The following is a 14111-nucleotide window of genomic DNA, read 5'->3' on the forward strand; positions in this document are numbered from 1 at the left end:
TTGGCAAACACAAACACACATGACAAATGTGTTACAATTCATGGACATTCCTGTGGCAATAGAACTAAATGCACAGAAAAACCAAACATATTTTAGATTGAATATCAGATGAAATTTTACTATGAAGTTAACTAACACCAAAATCCTGCACCATCCAGCTAAGACTACAGCACTTCTGTTTGTGGAGTTGATGTGCGTGGTGCTAGCCCAGAGACTTCTGCATCAAATGGCATTCTGTGGTGTGACAGTCCTTCTCAGGATTAAATTCTGACTGCTTTCATCGTGCACATGAAGCCCCTTGTAAGGAGTGAAGATAATTTTGGAGACTTCCAAAATATTTTGGAGAAGTGCTGAGCACGACACTCAGCTGAAAGAGATACATAGGAGACCAGTAATAGAAAAAGTCTTGCATTCTCCTCCTCACATTTTTTTTCTCTGAGAAAGAGAAATCCCCAAATTCTAGAACTAAACCAAGACAATAAAAAGCTCCTACACTTTCAGTTTCTTTCACAGAAAGAAAAGAGATGAGACCAAATTCACCCCTCGCATGTAACTCTGCTGACTTGAATGAGGTTGGATGCAGAACTGATGGGGCCCATCAAGCCCATCTGCTCAGCTAAAGGAAAGGCTGGATAGCTGCACGTAAGAGGAAATAAATTATGTGTCTTTATTTTTATTTTTTACTTCTGTGCTACTTTGATGGTTGATATCCTTTCCCTTTTCCCTGCTACTATCCAACACATCCCTGCTACACATTTGCCTGAGGACAAACCTCACCACAAGTGAAGGCTGAAGGGAAGGGCACCATGGACCATGGAGGCTGAGTTGGAAATGAATGACCTTTTCCTTTTGAGTACACACGAGCACAAGCTGAGGGGGAAGGAAATTGCCAGAAAACCATTACCAGACAATTGAGAAGTTCAACCATCTACACATAGGCATCGTGAGACATGAGTCCTTTTGGGTACCCTATGGTTTCTAATACAACTGACTAGATTTAGTATGTGTGACACAGGACCTGTGGGGGTCCCATGCCATTGAATCAACAGCTGCATTCCAATTTAGATTATTTTAGATGCCCTAAAATGTGTCTAGAATCTTCTATCATTGGATGAAACCTAAAATCTCCTCTGTGAGGAACACCCTACCATTCTGAAAGACTTGGAGAACCTGAAGCAGAAGAAGGCTTTGAGTTGCATTTAGAAAGTTCTCTAAATGAGACCCCCTGCATCTGAGATGATAGATAGGGAGGTATAGCACCTCACTGCTCATTGCAGTGGGAACCCTGACATGAGACACCAAGAAAATGTAGCAGAGTAGGATCTTAGTTTTTTCAAACACATTTCCTGAATTCATGTGCATAAACTACTGAGGTCCCAAGTGACTCCTCCAAAGCTGTGAGGCCAGATGCAGGCTTAGCAGTTATACTCAGCAGTCCCTTGCTCCTAGACCCCTAGCAGGTTCTCCTTTTCCCCTCCACATGGGTAGAGTCAGACCTATGACTAAAACCCTCAGGTGGACCTGAGGTCATCAGCAGAATTCACAGAAGCATATGTCATCGATTTCAGTAGCAGCTGCTCAATCCCTTACACTGTACAACCCCTTGCTACTATTAGTAGATGACTAATTACATAATAAAACCTATTAAATATGCATAGGCTTTGTTAAAAATACTTTGAATGGGCTGGAAGTCCCCGAGCACTGAGCCTGACCCCAGATTTAAATGAAGGAGTACAGCTTCCAGCCCATCTCAGCTGATGATCAGATTGTAGCTTCACCTCTTTGACTCATGGTGGACTTCACATCATCAGACTGTATCCAGTCTGAGAGTTCATCATCTAGGATGAGCTCATCAGCTCAGGTCAGCGGAAAGACAGAGGTACATCTAGAGGGCAGTTTACAAACCCAGCTTAGATACCATCCTAGCCTATGATGAATCACCTTCTGCATTTGTATGTGCCTTGCCACTGATCTTAGTAGAAAATTAGACAGATAGTTTAGAGAAGATGCTTGACTTTGACGCAGCCAGGTGAAATAGATCCCACTACTACAGTCAAATCTTTTTGTTCACCATAAGAGGCAATTCCTCAGCAGATGTCTATTTTTTTCCCCATGCTTACCAAGGAGCTCCACCCACAAGTGATGTTGGGCTTGGTTCTGATGCAAATGCGGAAACTGTGAATGTTAGCATGCTGTGGATGGCATGGGGTCAGAATCCGACTCCCATGCAAGGAAGCCAGATCCTTTGTCCCATTCCTTCACTGGCATGGTGTACAGGAAGGAATGTGAAAGCACCTTGCTTAAAGATATTAGGGTAAATTTAGTTGTGGGTGTGATCCTGATGAAGTCAATGGTTTGACACAGATCATGATCTGGAGCAATTTGCATTCTTACTCTTTGGATAGAAGTCTCTGGCAGGAGATGCCTAACATCTCTTGTTGAGACTGCTAGCACTGCATTATATTAAGTAAATCAGACTTATATTCCCTTATCCCATCTCCACAATTCATCAATGCCTTTCATCTTGTATATGTTTTCCTTCAGAGTTTTCTTTCCTGACAGTTTGTATCTGAATATTTGTTACTGTGGCAATGTCCCCCTGCAATGGCCTTCCCCTCTATTTGCTATAATGATCAGATTTTCCTTTTCCACCAGACTGTTTTATAAAAATCAGCCATCTATCCATTCATTGGTTCATCTTTTTCTCAGTTTCCAGTCATCTGTTGCTTTCTACCAGATGATGTGTGGCCACCCACTGTATGTCGTGTTTAGATGTACAAATCAGTTGTTTCTCTTTCCATTTCTTTCTTTGCTTCTCTTGACCTTTCCTTCCCTCTCTCCTCTCTATTTCCTCTCACTTCATTGCAGCTATTTTGCAGAGCATTAATAGAAGTGCCTCCATCAATACGCAAAACTTGCTTGTGCCCTTGGGCATAGCCCTGAGACATACAGTGATGCACAAACTGCACCAGCCAAGGAGTATTCTCAGGAGATGCCTCGACTCAGAGTCAACCCTTGGAGGCCTCATTTCCTCCTGTTTTCTCTCTGATTAAGCTCTGTTAATTCCCTGCCTCTTCTGCATGTTTTCTCTTTCAGTTCTGGGAATAAGCTGAGATTCTGGGATAGAAGAGCACCCTGATTTCTCTACATAAATTTCCAGGGTCGAACTAGCCAACAGTCATAATTACATTGCTTTGCTGTCCATGAAAAGACTCTTGTGGCTCACTGCGAGATGAATCACAATGCATTTCACTCCCTGTTCTGAAAGAAATAATGTCAATCCTTGGTCTTTTTTCCAAAGATAGGAAGTCAAGGTATGAGTAAGACAAAGAGGACATGGGGCAAGTACATTGGAAGTTAAACAGACTACAACTCCATGTTTGATTCAGCACTTGTTTATGCCAATAATGAACAGGAACAACTCCAGTGTTTTAAATAGCAAGGCAGTGGGCTGAGATTTTGGCCCAGTACCCACATGGTTGAAGGAAGCCTTGATGCTTGCATCAGAAATGAGAGCTCTTTCTGTACCAGGCAATCTGAAATCAAAAGTAGAGCAACACATAAAGAAGGGGAGCTGGAAGCGAACAGCAGAGATGGGGCAACACTGCACAGTTGGGATTTGGCTCTCTGTCCAACCTTGCCCAAACTCTGGGCTGATTCAGAGTCTGGATTCCATACGTCTTAATCTGTGCCACTTTTAGAGATGGGAATGGCTGTAGATATTAGGTGAGGAACCAAATTTGGCTAGAATCTGAAACCGCTCCAGCTTTGGGGGTGAAGGTTGGATCACTGCCATGTAAATGCATGGATGACAAACTGTCATTCAGAGTCAAATTCCTGACACACTTGTGGTCTAAGGGTTTTGCTAAGTGCCCAGGGGGCAGCCTGCATGAGGTGAGGAGAGTGGATGGACTAAGTGCACTTTCCACTCTCGGTGATGGTCTGGGAGAGAGAGACATTTTCCCTTTCCTCCTCTACTGGAGAGAGCCAGGATGCTGAGGAGTCAGGTGTCCTCTTCCCAGCAGCAAGAGTTCAGCACAAGGAGAATCGCCCTGCACCATGTCTCCAACGAAAACTCATTGGCTGAGCCTCGTATTGGGACACAGGTGGAGCAACATGTCCCATCATGGGACCATCTCCTTCTCAATGCACACGCTGAGTCCTCTTCACTTCACATATCAGGTACTGAACTTCTCTGTACAATGCACATCACCTGTGCACCAACAAGGCATTTGCAGGAAACCACTGGCAGTTCTCTCTCCCTTTCCTTTGCCTTCTCCCTCCCTCCCTCTCTATAGGTGCCACTGCATCCTATGTCAAATTTGGCAGAAGCTACTATGCTAAAAAGTTCACGTGAAGAGCCTGCCCACTCTACAGCTCTATCATATATTTCTAGACTTCTCTGGTTCCAGGGCAAAAGTAAAGGAGAATTTAATTCCTTTTTTTTACATCATGAACTTATCTGCTTTTATTTCTTTTGCTGTTGTTGTTGTTGCTCTTATGCACAGAGTCTGGCCGTTTGGGTATGTAGATAGAAAGCTTAGTGCTGCTGTCCAACACAGCCTTTCTCTGGCTGAGGAAAAAGGAGATATCTAGGAAGATGCAAGTCTTTCAAAGGACACTTAATCACACAAATCACTTCGGGTGGGCGAGAGCAGAGCCAATCCATGCTTTTGCTGATGCTCTTCTTTCCAGCTCTGTGTTGAAGGCTAGCTAAAAAGCTGCTGTCTCCTATGGGATGCATCATTGCGGCGTAACTTGTGTGACTGCCAGATGTACCTCGGGATAGCCCAGAAGTCATTAGACCTATTCTATCCAACCAGTTTTAGCCTTTAATTTTTTTTTTTTATTCTTTTTATATCAAAAAAGTAGACTTCTCTCATGTCTGCAACCTCAGAGGAAGTAGGCTCGAATCTGTTTCTCCTCTTGGAGCCCGGTAAAGGGGTTTGCCCGCTTTATTTGCACGTGTGGACATCGTAGACTCGTATGCATTCCTGGCAGCGGACGTAGCAGCACCAGTGGAAGATACAGTGGCACTTCTCTTTCCGTTTCTCAGTCCTCGTGTTGTGCCCGCGGCCGCAGCACAAAAGGTCACAACCGTCAATCCCATGGGAAGTGACGTTACAGATCCTGTCGCGAGTCCCGAAGGAACCTGTCTCAGGGTTGGGCTCGCAAAAGTTGGGTGAGTTCTCATAGTAAACCAAGTCCTTCTCAGTCGGAGCCTTGAAGAAGTTGTATTTGGGCCGGAGGGTCTCAACCCAGCCACGGGATTCCCGGTGCTTTTCCACCACCATTTCCGAAGCGCTGTCGTACTTGTCCTTCAGATAGTCCCCGATGACCCTGAAGTCAGGCTGGGACCACCAGCAGGTCTTCACTTCACAGCTGCCCGACAGGCCGTGACATTTGCACTTCAGATGCATGAGTTCAATAATAGACTGGAAAAGAGAAGGCGAGAAAAAGCAAAGAAGAGGGAAGACATTAGCCTGCCATTGAAACACATACGGCATTTTCCAATTCAGCCCGGATTTAGAATCATAGAACCCTAGATTTCCTAAAGCTGGGAGTGTTTCCATAGATATATTTGCGCCTTGTGAACAAGAACCATCTTTTTCCCTCAGTCGACGCACTGCCGAGATACTGAGGCAAATCAAACTTTCACAACTTTGTTATTTTCAGTGACTGTCTCAGATTCTCACCCCAGTTTTAAGCATCTATCAGTTGCTTTCAACAAAGGCTGAAGTGATTCTGTATATATTAATGTTTTTCCTACCAATGTCCATACACGAATATTTATACGATATGTAATATTTATATAATATCAGTGTTGTCACCCAAGAATACAATTTGGACATATCCATGCAGAAAAGCAAAGAATGGAGAAACCTACTAAAATAATGTCTTTGGGGTGACATAGACAGCTATTCCATTTGGAAATTAAAGAAATGAGAAATGTCCTAAACACCCGGAGCATAACTCCATTTATGACGTATGTTTCCATGTTTCCTTTATCAAACAAGGTTCTAGTCTTACTGGTGGCTATGTTCAGAAACCTGAAAACTAATGCGTTGTTTATTTTTAAGCAAATTTTCTTAAAACCACTTAACATATAAAAATAGGGGCCCAAATTCTGATTTTGAATGGCTCACATTTCAAGGTAAAGCACAGTCCGAGAATATATGGAAGGGAGATTATTGATCATCGGTTGCCCTCACCACTCTTAAAATGAGTCTGAAGGTTTCTAGTGATGCTGCCCTCTGGTATTCTCAGGTGGGAGACAGCCTTATGCAACCCACTTGATAATCTGCACTTTCAGACTGATCAGCAAATTTCTGGGTACGTGAACAGACGAGTGGCAGCCTGAGCCCAAGAGATTTACCATGAATCAGCACCTTGATGTTCACCAGGTGCTTTCCTGTGTTATTTACGGAGTATCACATGCCGCAAAAGAGGTTGTAATTAGCAATGAGAGAGAACCACAAAATGTTTGGTTCATGTAATCATGCTGAACTTAATCAAGGCTTCTGGCCTGGTGGTACGGTTGGGAACTAATATGAAACATTGCCTATGGGCTCAGGCTTAGCTCAAACCACTTGAGCATGGAGGGCTGGAACAGCTACCCATGGGTGCTGGCACGGTGAGAATCACAAACACCAGTTTAAAAAACAGCGGATTTCAGATGTTCAGAATTGCTGAAATCTGTAAAATGTTCAGAAATAACTCACTGCCAACACTGACAGTCACAAGACCCCTCCAGACCTGAGATCACAGGGATTTTGCTCACAGCACACTTTTTTCCTGGGATTCTCACTTTAAGGTAAATCCCTCCTTTTCACTCTACCCAGCTTCCCCACAGTCCTCTGTATCTCATCACCTATCCCAGCAATGCACAGTGCCTTGGGTTACCTGGGATAATTTGGGTCAGGGCTTGGGGAAACCACATTATTCCTCATATTCATCTTGTGGACAAGTTTTATTTCAGGTGGTATTTCCTTATCTTGATAGACTGTACTCCATGCTTCAGACCAGCTGTCCTATGGTGTGAGGTGGAATAACTCCACAGAGGTTAAACAGCATCCACCTGAAGAGGTAGATGCACTAAGTCCTAGCAAGAACAAATGTTTCCTAGCATTGCTCAACCGTGCTGGCTTTGCTATGGCTCTCTGCACAGTCATACATCCTCCTAGGCACATCTGAGCCTGGTCCTCAGGGAAAAAGACCACATTAACCTCTTTTGATTGCGGTGATGTATCTTTCTCCCACTGAGGGATGAACTAATTCAAGTTTACTACATGAGAAAGAAAAGTAGTTATCTCACAGGAGTGGTGGAATGGTCTACATTAGCAAAAGCCTGTGGATTTAATTTCACACATTGTTTCCCATAGATTATGTTCTTCTGCCCTTTATGGGCTATTCTTGAGATAAAAAGAGAATGTCCTTTAATAGGGACTTTTCCACCTTACAAAAAAGATTCACTGTTGATGAGTCAGCCATTGAGATGAGGGCAAAACTTTATGCTTTCAGTTCCCTTATATATTTTTTTCAGTGACTGAAGTGAAAACACAGTAGCTGGCTTTGGGGCACAGTCCATGTTAAATCTGAAGGCACCAGAGTCACATTCTCTCTCGTTTTCCTTTAAATACTCCCTGGGAAATAGAACACTGTTGAGAGGAGGGGTGGTGGGAAATGCTCTCCTGCTTTTCCCCACCCTCAAGTCTACAGGGCAGGATGGGGGTACCAGGGGGAAGGCCTCCAACCCATTGGGCTCCCTTCAAGGGCTGCTGCAGGATCACACTCCACAGACACCAGCGATTCAGCTTTCTCCCCCAGGATGGGCCCTTCTAGACAACGTGCCCAGAGTGGTACAAATGCTGGGGTCTTCTGAGGCACAAGCTGAGATATCTATAGATTTTATAGGTCCATAATATGAAGGAAGGGGTCTGCAGTTATACATTTGGCTACCTAAATCTCACGTTAGGCAGCCGAGTCCTTTCATAGCTAGGCCTGGATGCACATGCTCTGCCAGCCTGCTGTGCTCAGAGTAGGATTCAGTTGCCAAAACGCAAGGATATAATATCACTTCTGAGCTCCATGGGTGTCCAAGGCATCAGATCAGAGATTGAAGAGGACCTGCAGAAGACCCACAGTCTTTCCCATTAGAAGCCCAAGGACAGACTGGATGCTTCGGAATACGTTTCCTGGGTTAAACTAAGTTACCTTTGCTTAACCTGCTGAATCCTGCCCATAAACTTTGATCCATCTCTCTTAACTTCAGATACCTACAGTACAGACATCTCTGTACAGCTCTCCTTCCTATAGCCAGGCACAGACAGGGCATCATCCAACGGAGTTATTTCAAGATCCAAAACTTCACGCTTCAAATTCCACCCTCGTGCTGCGTGTTTTGATCCACTTACTATGGAGGGATACGGACAATTAACTCCAAGTTAGACATTTATATCTGACTGGGTGAATTTACTTTTGGACCAGGCACAGGGATCCATTGGTCACCTCCCAGCAAAGAACCATTCTGGGACATGTATCACTACTTCTTGGTGTAAAACAGCCCAGATTTAGTTCCCTCTGGATGTTCATTGCAAGGATCTAATGTGACAGGCACGAAACCAGTATAGGAGATCAAGAAAGGTAAAAATAAATGTCCTTACGGTCCTTCCAGCTTCGTTGTTGTGCCTGTTCATGGCTGAGCGAGCATCTGGTCTGTTCTCCCTGGCATCAGCGAATTCCCGAGACACCATGCTCCCAAACTCCACGTCCTCGCTGCAGCCGCCCCATTTCCAGCCTTCCCCTGGGGAGCCCTTATGACGAGTGTCACAGCCGCAGATGGTGGCCGAGCCTTCGGCACAGGACCTGGTCACTGCGAAAGCCACTCCAGCAGAGGCAATGGCATGGACGAAGGCGGATTCCCTGGTAGCTGTGAAAGAAAGAAACCAATGAACACTGGCCAGTGAAAAGACCACGTGTGGCTGTGATCAGTGCTGCGAACATCTTCTCTTGAGGGCATGGCAGAAGGGCAGGAAACTCTCCTTTTCTCTGTGGTGTAAAGACATTGTCTTACACTAGGCAACCATAGAACCATAGAATGGCTTGGGTTGGAAGGGACCTCAGAGATCATCTAGTTCTAAACCTCCTGCCACAGGCAGGATTGCACCCCACCAGATCAGGCTGCCCAGGGCCCCATCCAAACTGGCCTTGAGCACCTCCCAGGATGGGACATCCACAGTTTCTCTGGGCATCCAGGCTGGATGCAAGCTCATGGAGGTCAGAAAACACAATTTAACTAAGGTCTCAGGATGGGGCTGTGGCAAAACAAAAAGCAGTGCAAAACTGAATTTCTCAGGACAGATAAACTAAGTTATATACTACTTTGCAGGCAGTGCATCACTTAGCCATGCACAGAGTCTCAGTGTTGGCTTCTGATGAGTAGAATTTGGGCCATGAAAATGCAAATCTACAGTTAACATCAGCCTTTGCCTTTCATGGTGAGAACAACACCCACTGCTCCTTCACTGGGAGAGCTGCTGATGGCTGGAAAGTGGGAAAATATCAAGATGGACAGATACTTCTTTATCCTAACTACGTAAACTAAGCATTATCCCCATCTTCCACTCTACAGCCACTTTGGAGACAGTGCTCAACACATGGCATCATGCAGGTACATAAAGCTTAGCTCGCTTCGCTTAACTAAAGTCCTGGCAAAGGAGATTGGAATGAGCTCTCCTTATCTGCCCATTGCCTCAGATATAATCAGCCAAAAGTTTTCATGATCTCTGAGGAAGCCCTCCTTCACAGCCTTTTCATCACAGATAGAGATGGGATTAGAAGGGTAGTTCAGTGTTCACCTGGCTTTCCTGGTTTCCAGTGCTTTTTCCATAATATGCTGAAAAGAAAACTTTTCAAGCTGCTTTGAAAACAGGAATATACCAAAGGATCAGCTTTTTGTTTTCAGTTTTCATTTCATTCTGTTTCTTCACTCACTGCAAATGACCGTGGAGTTCAGCACTACACCTCAGCAAACACCTCTGCAATACTTTTTGGCTTCAGGAAAATGACATTTTATAATTAAAAAGACTATTCTCAGTCCCTTGAGGCAGTTCTAAGAAGACGACAGCTCTGATAACCTGCCTCCCTTAACCTTGTATACCCTCACCACATGAGCTCACCTCTATGGAGTGGTGGCCCGTAGACCAGCTGACCAAGAAAGCATTTTGTCTCTGACACCTTTTGAATGATTGAATGATTAGAGTAGGAAAGTGCTGAAATATGACCTCCCATGAAGGCAGAAGATCAGGTTCCAGTTGATGCAGCTTCACCAACTTTCTTTGAGCTTTTCCTCATCTGATGATATACCTCCACAAATCCTCCCTGATGTTCTCTGCACCACGTTTTGCTGATCTGAGCTTTCCCTGGGCATTTTGGCTTAATCTTTAATTTCTATATGCTTCCAGGCTTTACTAACACAAGAAGAGTTTAATATGCCAAGCCAAAATACCAGTATGTTCTCAGGGAGAAATCAAACCTGCATGCTTGCAGAGAAGTCTCGTCTGGACTGAAGGCTTAAGCAAGAACTTGTGCAGTGCTGCTTTGCTTTGGGAAGGCTACCAAATGCAGCAATAAGCAAATCAAACAATGTGCATGAACTTACAAGCAGCAGGTATGAGCAATGTCCTGGAACACAATGTCAGTGCACATCATGAGGTTAGTAAGTCCCTGGGAGCCAGAACCAAGAAAGGAATATGCAGGAACACTCAGTTCCACAATGAGATTTTTAAAAATCCTTATTCAGCATCTCTCCACCCTGAAGGATCCCAGCTTCCCAAAGCTGGTGGCCATACAGCTCTTTAGCTGTGCAAAAGCTTGGATTCAGAGCATGACTGAGTGAGACCAGTTCCAACAGGACTGAGGACTCAGCATCTTGCACTTGCCTAAGCTCAAATGGGATCCAGAGACCAAACCTCTCGGATGGGGAGGCTGATACGGAGTCTCCAAGGAGATTGATGACCAGTCCCACAGTCTGTGAAGGGCAAATGCTTCTCACAGAATCCAGTCAAATAAACTGCTGGGATGCGTTCCATTACCCTCCAGCAGAGAGTTGGATGATACAGTGACCAGGGAAAAGCTGAACGACTTTCTGCTGCCTCCAACTGCAGCCTAACTAATCTTGAAATCTTCTGATATGATCATAGAATTGTAGTATAATTCAGGTTGGAAAAGACTACTAAGATCCCGGAGTCCAACCCCAACCCATCCCACCATGCCCACTCACCACGTCCCTCAATGCCACATCTCCATGGTCCTAGAACACCTCCAGGGACAGTGACCCCATCACCTCCCTGGGCAGCCTGTGCCAGTGCATTACCACTCTTTCTGAGAATAAGTTTTTCCTGATATCTGACCTGAACCTCCCCTGGCACAACATGAAGCCATACCCTCTTGTCCTATCTCTGTCATATGGGAGAAGAGATTGACAGAAGAGGATGTTTGCAAATGCCTTGGAGATCCCCTGGGCCTTACCATGCTGGGACTGAAAAGAAAGTAGCTGCAACCACAGCGTTTGTACAGAAGGCTTTGTCCTGTGTGAGTACAGGAGCACAGCCTTGGCTGCAGGTACCCAGTTCAGCCTAAATCCCAGTCCGTTACATTAACTGTGCACTGCTGTTGGCCCTTACTGAAAGCATTCAGCTCCGGGAGGGTATTTGATAGGATTTGCCTTAAGAAGCGCCGATTATACTTGGCTCTTCTCTTCCCAGAAAAAGCCCAATGCCTTTTACAGCCTGTATATGCGGTAATCACTCCCCTGCTTTTGAAATGCAGCCACCCCTGGGGTGGAGTGCAGCCACCACTTAACAGCACACAACAGGAAGCAAATAGCATTGTATCTGATGGTAACTACCTGGGGAATGTAGGCAGGCAGAGCAAAGCTGCAATCTGGCCCCAGGCGCTGAGGTTAGGAGTTTGTCTCTTGAGAAAGTTGCAGCCAATCTCTTTAATGACTGCATGAAATTAGGGCACTGGGTTTACTTCTCCTACCCCTAACTCCAGGCAGCAAGTTCAATATTGACGCAGATGGAGGAGCGCCATCGCGTGAATCACGTCCTGCCACCTCCCAGGTTATGGGACTGTCCTCCCATTACCGAGCAGACCTGACCCTGTGGAGCACTGGAGAGCTCCCCAGGTTGTAGCTGGAGGCGGTGTGGCTGCAGGAATGGAGAAGGAGTGTATAGAGATACAGATAAGCAGAAGGAAAGCATGCACTTGTAATGGAAATGAGGGGTTATTAAGGTGCCATATAAAAATGCAAGAGACTTCGGGAAGATAACAGGAAAGTGCAGTATATCGGTCAGGTCGCCTCATTCCTCTCTGGGTGGTTCTGGTAGCCGGAGACAAACATCTCGTTAGGACTTGAAGAGAGCTTCTGGAAAGTCATCTGGCAAAGGAAGGTTGCTAGGGACTCATACCTCATGGGGATGTTGGCTTAAGAGCATATTAACTGCTTTGTTTTCAGTGCAGCACAAGGTCACCATAGCTCTGGCTTGTTTAAGTCCTGCCTGCTCCTGCTCTCAAGTTTCCCTGGAGGCTTTAGAGACTGGGGGGGCTCTTATGTACCCTGGTACGGCGTTCAGTTCTGGCCCACTCCCTACAAGAAAGACACTGGAATGTGTCCAGAAAAGAGTAACAGAGTTATGAAGGGTCTGGAGCACAAGACTTAATGGGGAGCAGCTGAGGGAATTGGGATGGCTCAGTCTGGAGAAGAGGAGGCTTAGGGGAGACCTCGTCGCTCTCTGTAACTACCTGAAAGGAGCAAGACAGTGGTTGGCCTCTTCTCGATAGGATGAGAGGGGATGGCCTCAAGTTGCACCAGGGGAGGTTCAGGTTAGATATTAGGAACAATTTTGCATCTGAAAGAGTGGTGATGCGCTGGCACAGGCTGCCCAGGGAGCTGGTGGGGTCACCGTCCCTGGAGGTGTTCCAGAACCGTGGAGATGTGGCACTGAGGGACATGGGTAGTGGACATGGTGGGGTGAGTTGGGGTCAGACCTAGGTAGGGATCTTAGTGGTCTTTCCCAACCTGACTGGTTCTGTGACTCCATGATTCTGTAGCTACCCACACAATGAGAGCTCTCCAACACACTGTCACTTCTACAAATTGTTTTCTAAGGAGCCCAGTCTGTGAGGCTGGGAGTCTGAACAATCCATGTAGAACACCTCTGTGCTCAGCAGGAGAATCATCTCAGGATGCAGAAAGACACGGTTGGGCAGCATTAGTATGAGAATTCAAAGGTCTGAGGATGACATGACCTGAGATTTACTTTCCTGCTTTTGCACAGCTTTCTTGTGTGACTTGGTCAGCCCGTGCTTCTGCTTCCTTATCCACACACCTGAGAAGAATCCTGCCTATCTCCCCAGGAGCCTGCAATGCTCCATTTAGTGATGTCTTCAGAACTGTAGGCAGAAGGCGTTGGAGCTGAACAAAGGGCCATCAAGATGTGGGATGAGAAAGGCAAATGAATAACAACATAAATATTTTGACAGTCTAACATACAAAACCTGCTCTTATAGGTTCTGCTGCCCAGACGGTGACTTAGTTTTCCTCAGTCTTTCTCTTGGTGACTAAATGATTAACCCCAGGTCAGACAGAGATTCCAGATATGAGAGAGGAAAGACAATGGTGAAGTAGAAGGACAAATGTAATGGTTCATTTTTTACTTAAAAATCCACAATCCATTCTACTACTTTTGTACCATAGCAGTGAGCCCTGTTCTCTCTGCTGTTGACACCCTACATCTTTCCTTGCTCTCTGCTCAGTTGTCTAGAAGTAGCAGCAGGCTCTTGGTGAGAGGGCCACATAACTCATGCTCAGATGTTCTGGGAGCTGAAACTGCAAATTCTGAACCCTGGACCACAGCTGGAAGAGCTAGGATGTTTCTTAGAGAGGGAGGAACTGCTATTTCCATTGCGTACTTCTTTAAAGAAAGCAGTGAGATCTGTGCAGTCTTAGGAAGATAAAAAAGGAGGGTCTCTTGCTTGAGGTGGCTCTGGACTGTACACCTTCTGAGGAAGGAAGGAAGGAAGGAAGGAAGGAAGGAAGGAAGGAA

The 14111-nt window shown here is 45.5% G+C and overlaps 1 protein-coding gene across 1 annotated transcript in view; it reads right to left on the minus strand.

The window, feature by feature from the left end:
• Nucleotides 459–14111, minus strand: part of WNT3A (Wnt family member 3A) — a 41425-nt gene continuing 27772 nt past the window's right edge. Inside the window, exons 3-4 of the mRNA XM_021389091.1 lie at nt 8664–8929; nt 459–5435 (exon numbers count right to left, since the gene is read on the minus strand). Coding sequence (XP_021244766.1) covers nt 4956–5435; nt 8664–8929 — 746 coding nt within the window. The 3' untranslated portion in view covers nt 459–4955. The remainder of the gene's footprint in view (nt 5436–8663; nt 8930–14111) is intronic.

Source organism: Numida meleagris, chromosome 2 (genome assembly GCF_002078875.1).
Source record: "Numida meleagris isolate 19003 breed g44 Domestic line chromosome 2, NumMel1.0, whole genome shotgun sequence".
Lineage (NCBI taxonomy): Eukaryota > Metazoa > Chordata > Aves > Galliformes > Numididae > Numida > Numida meleagris.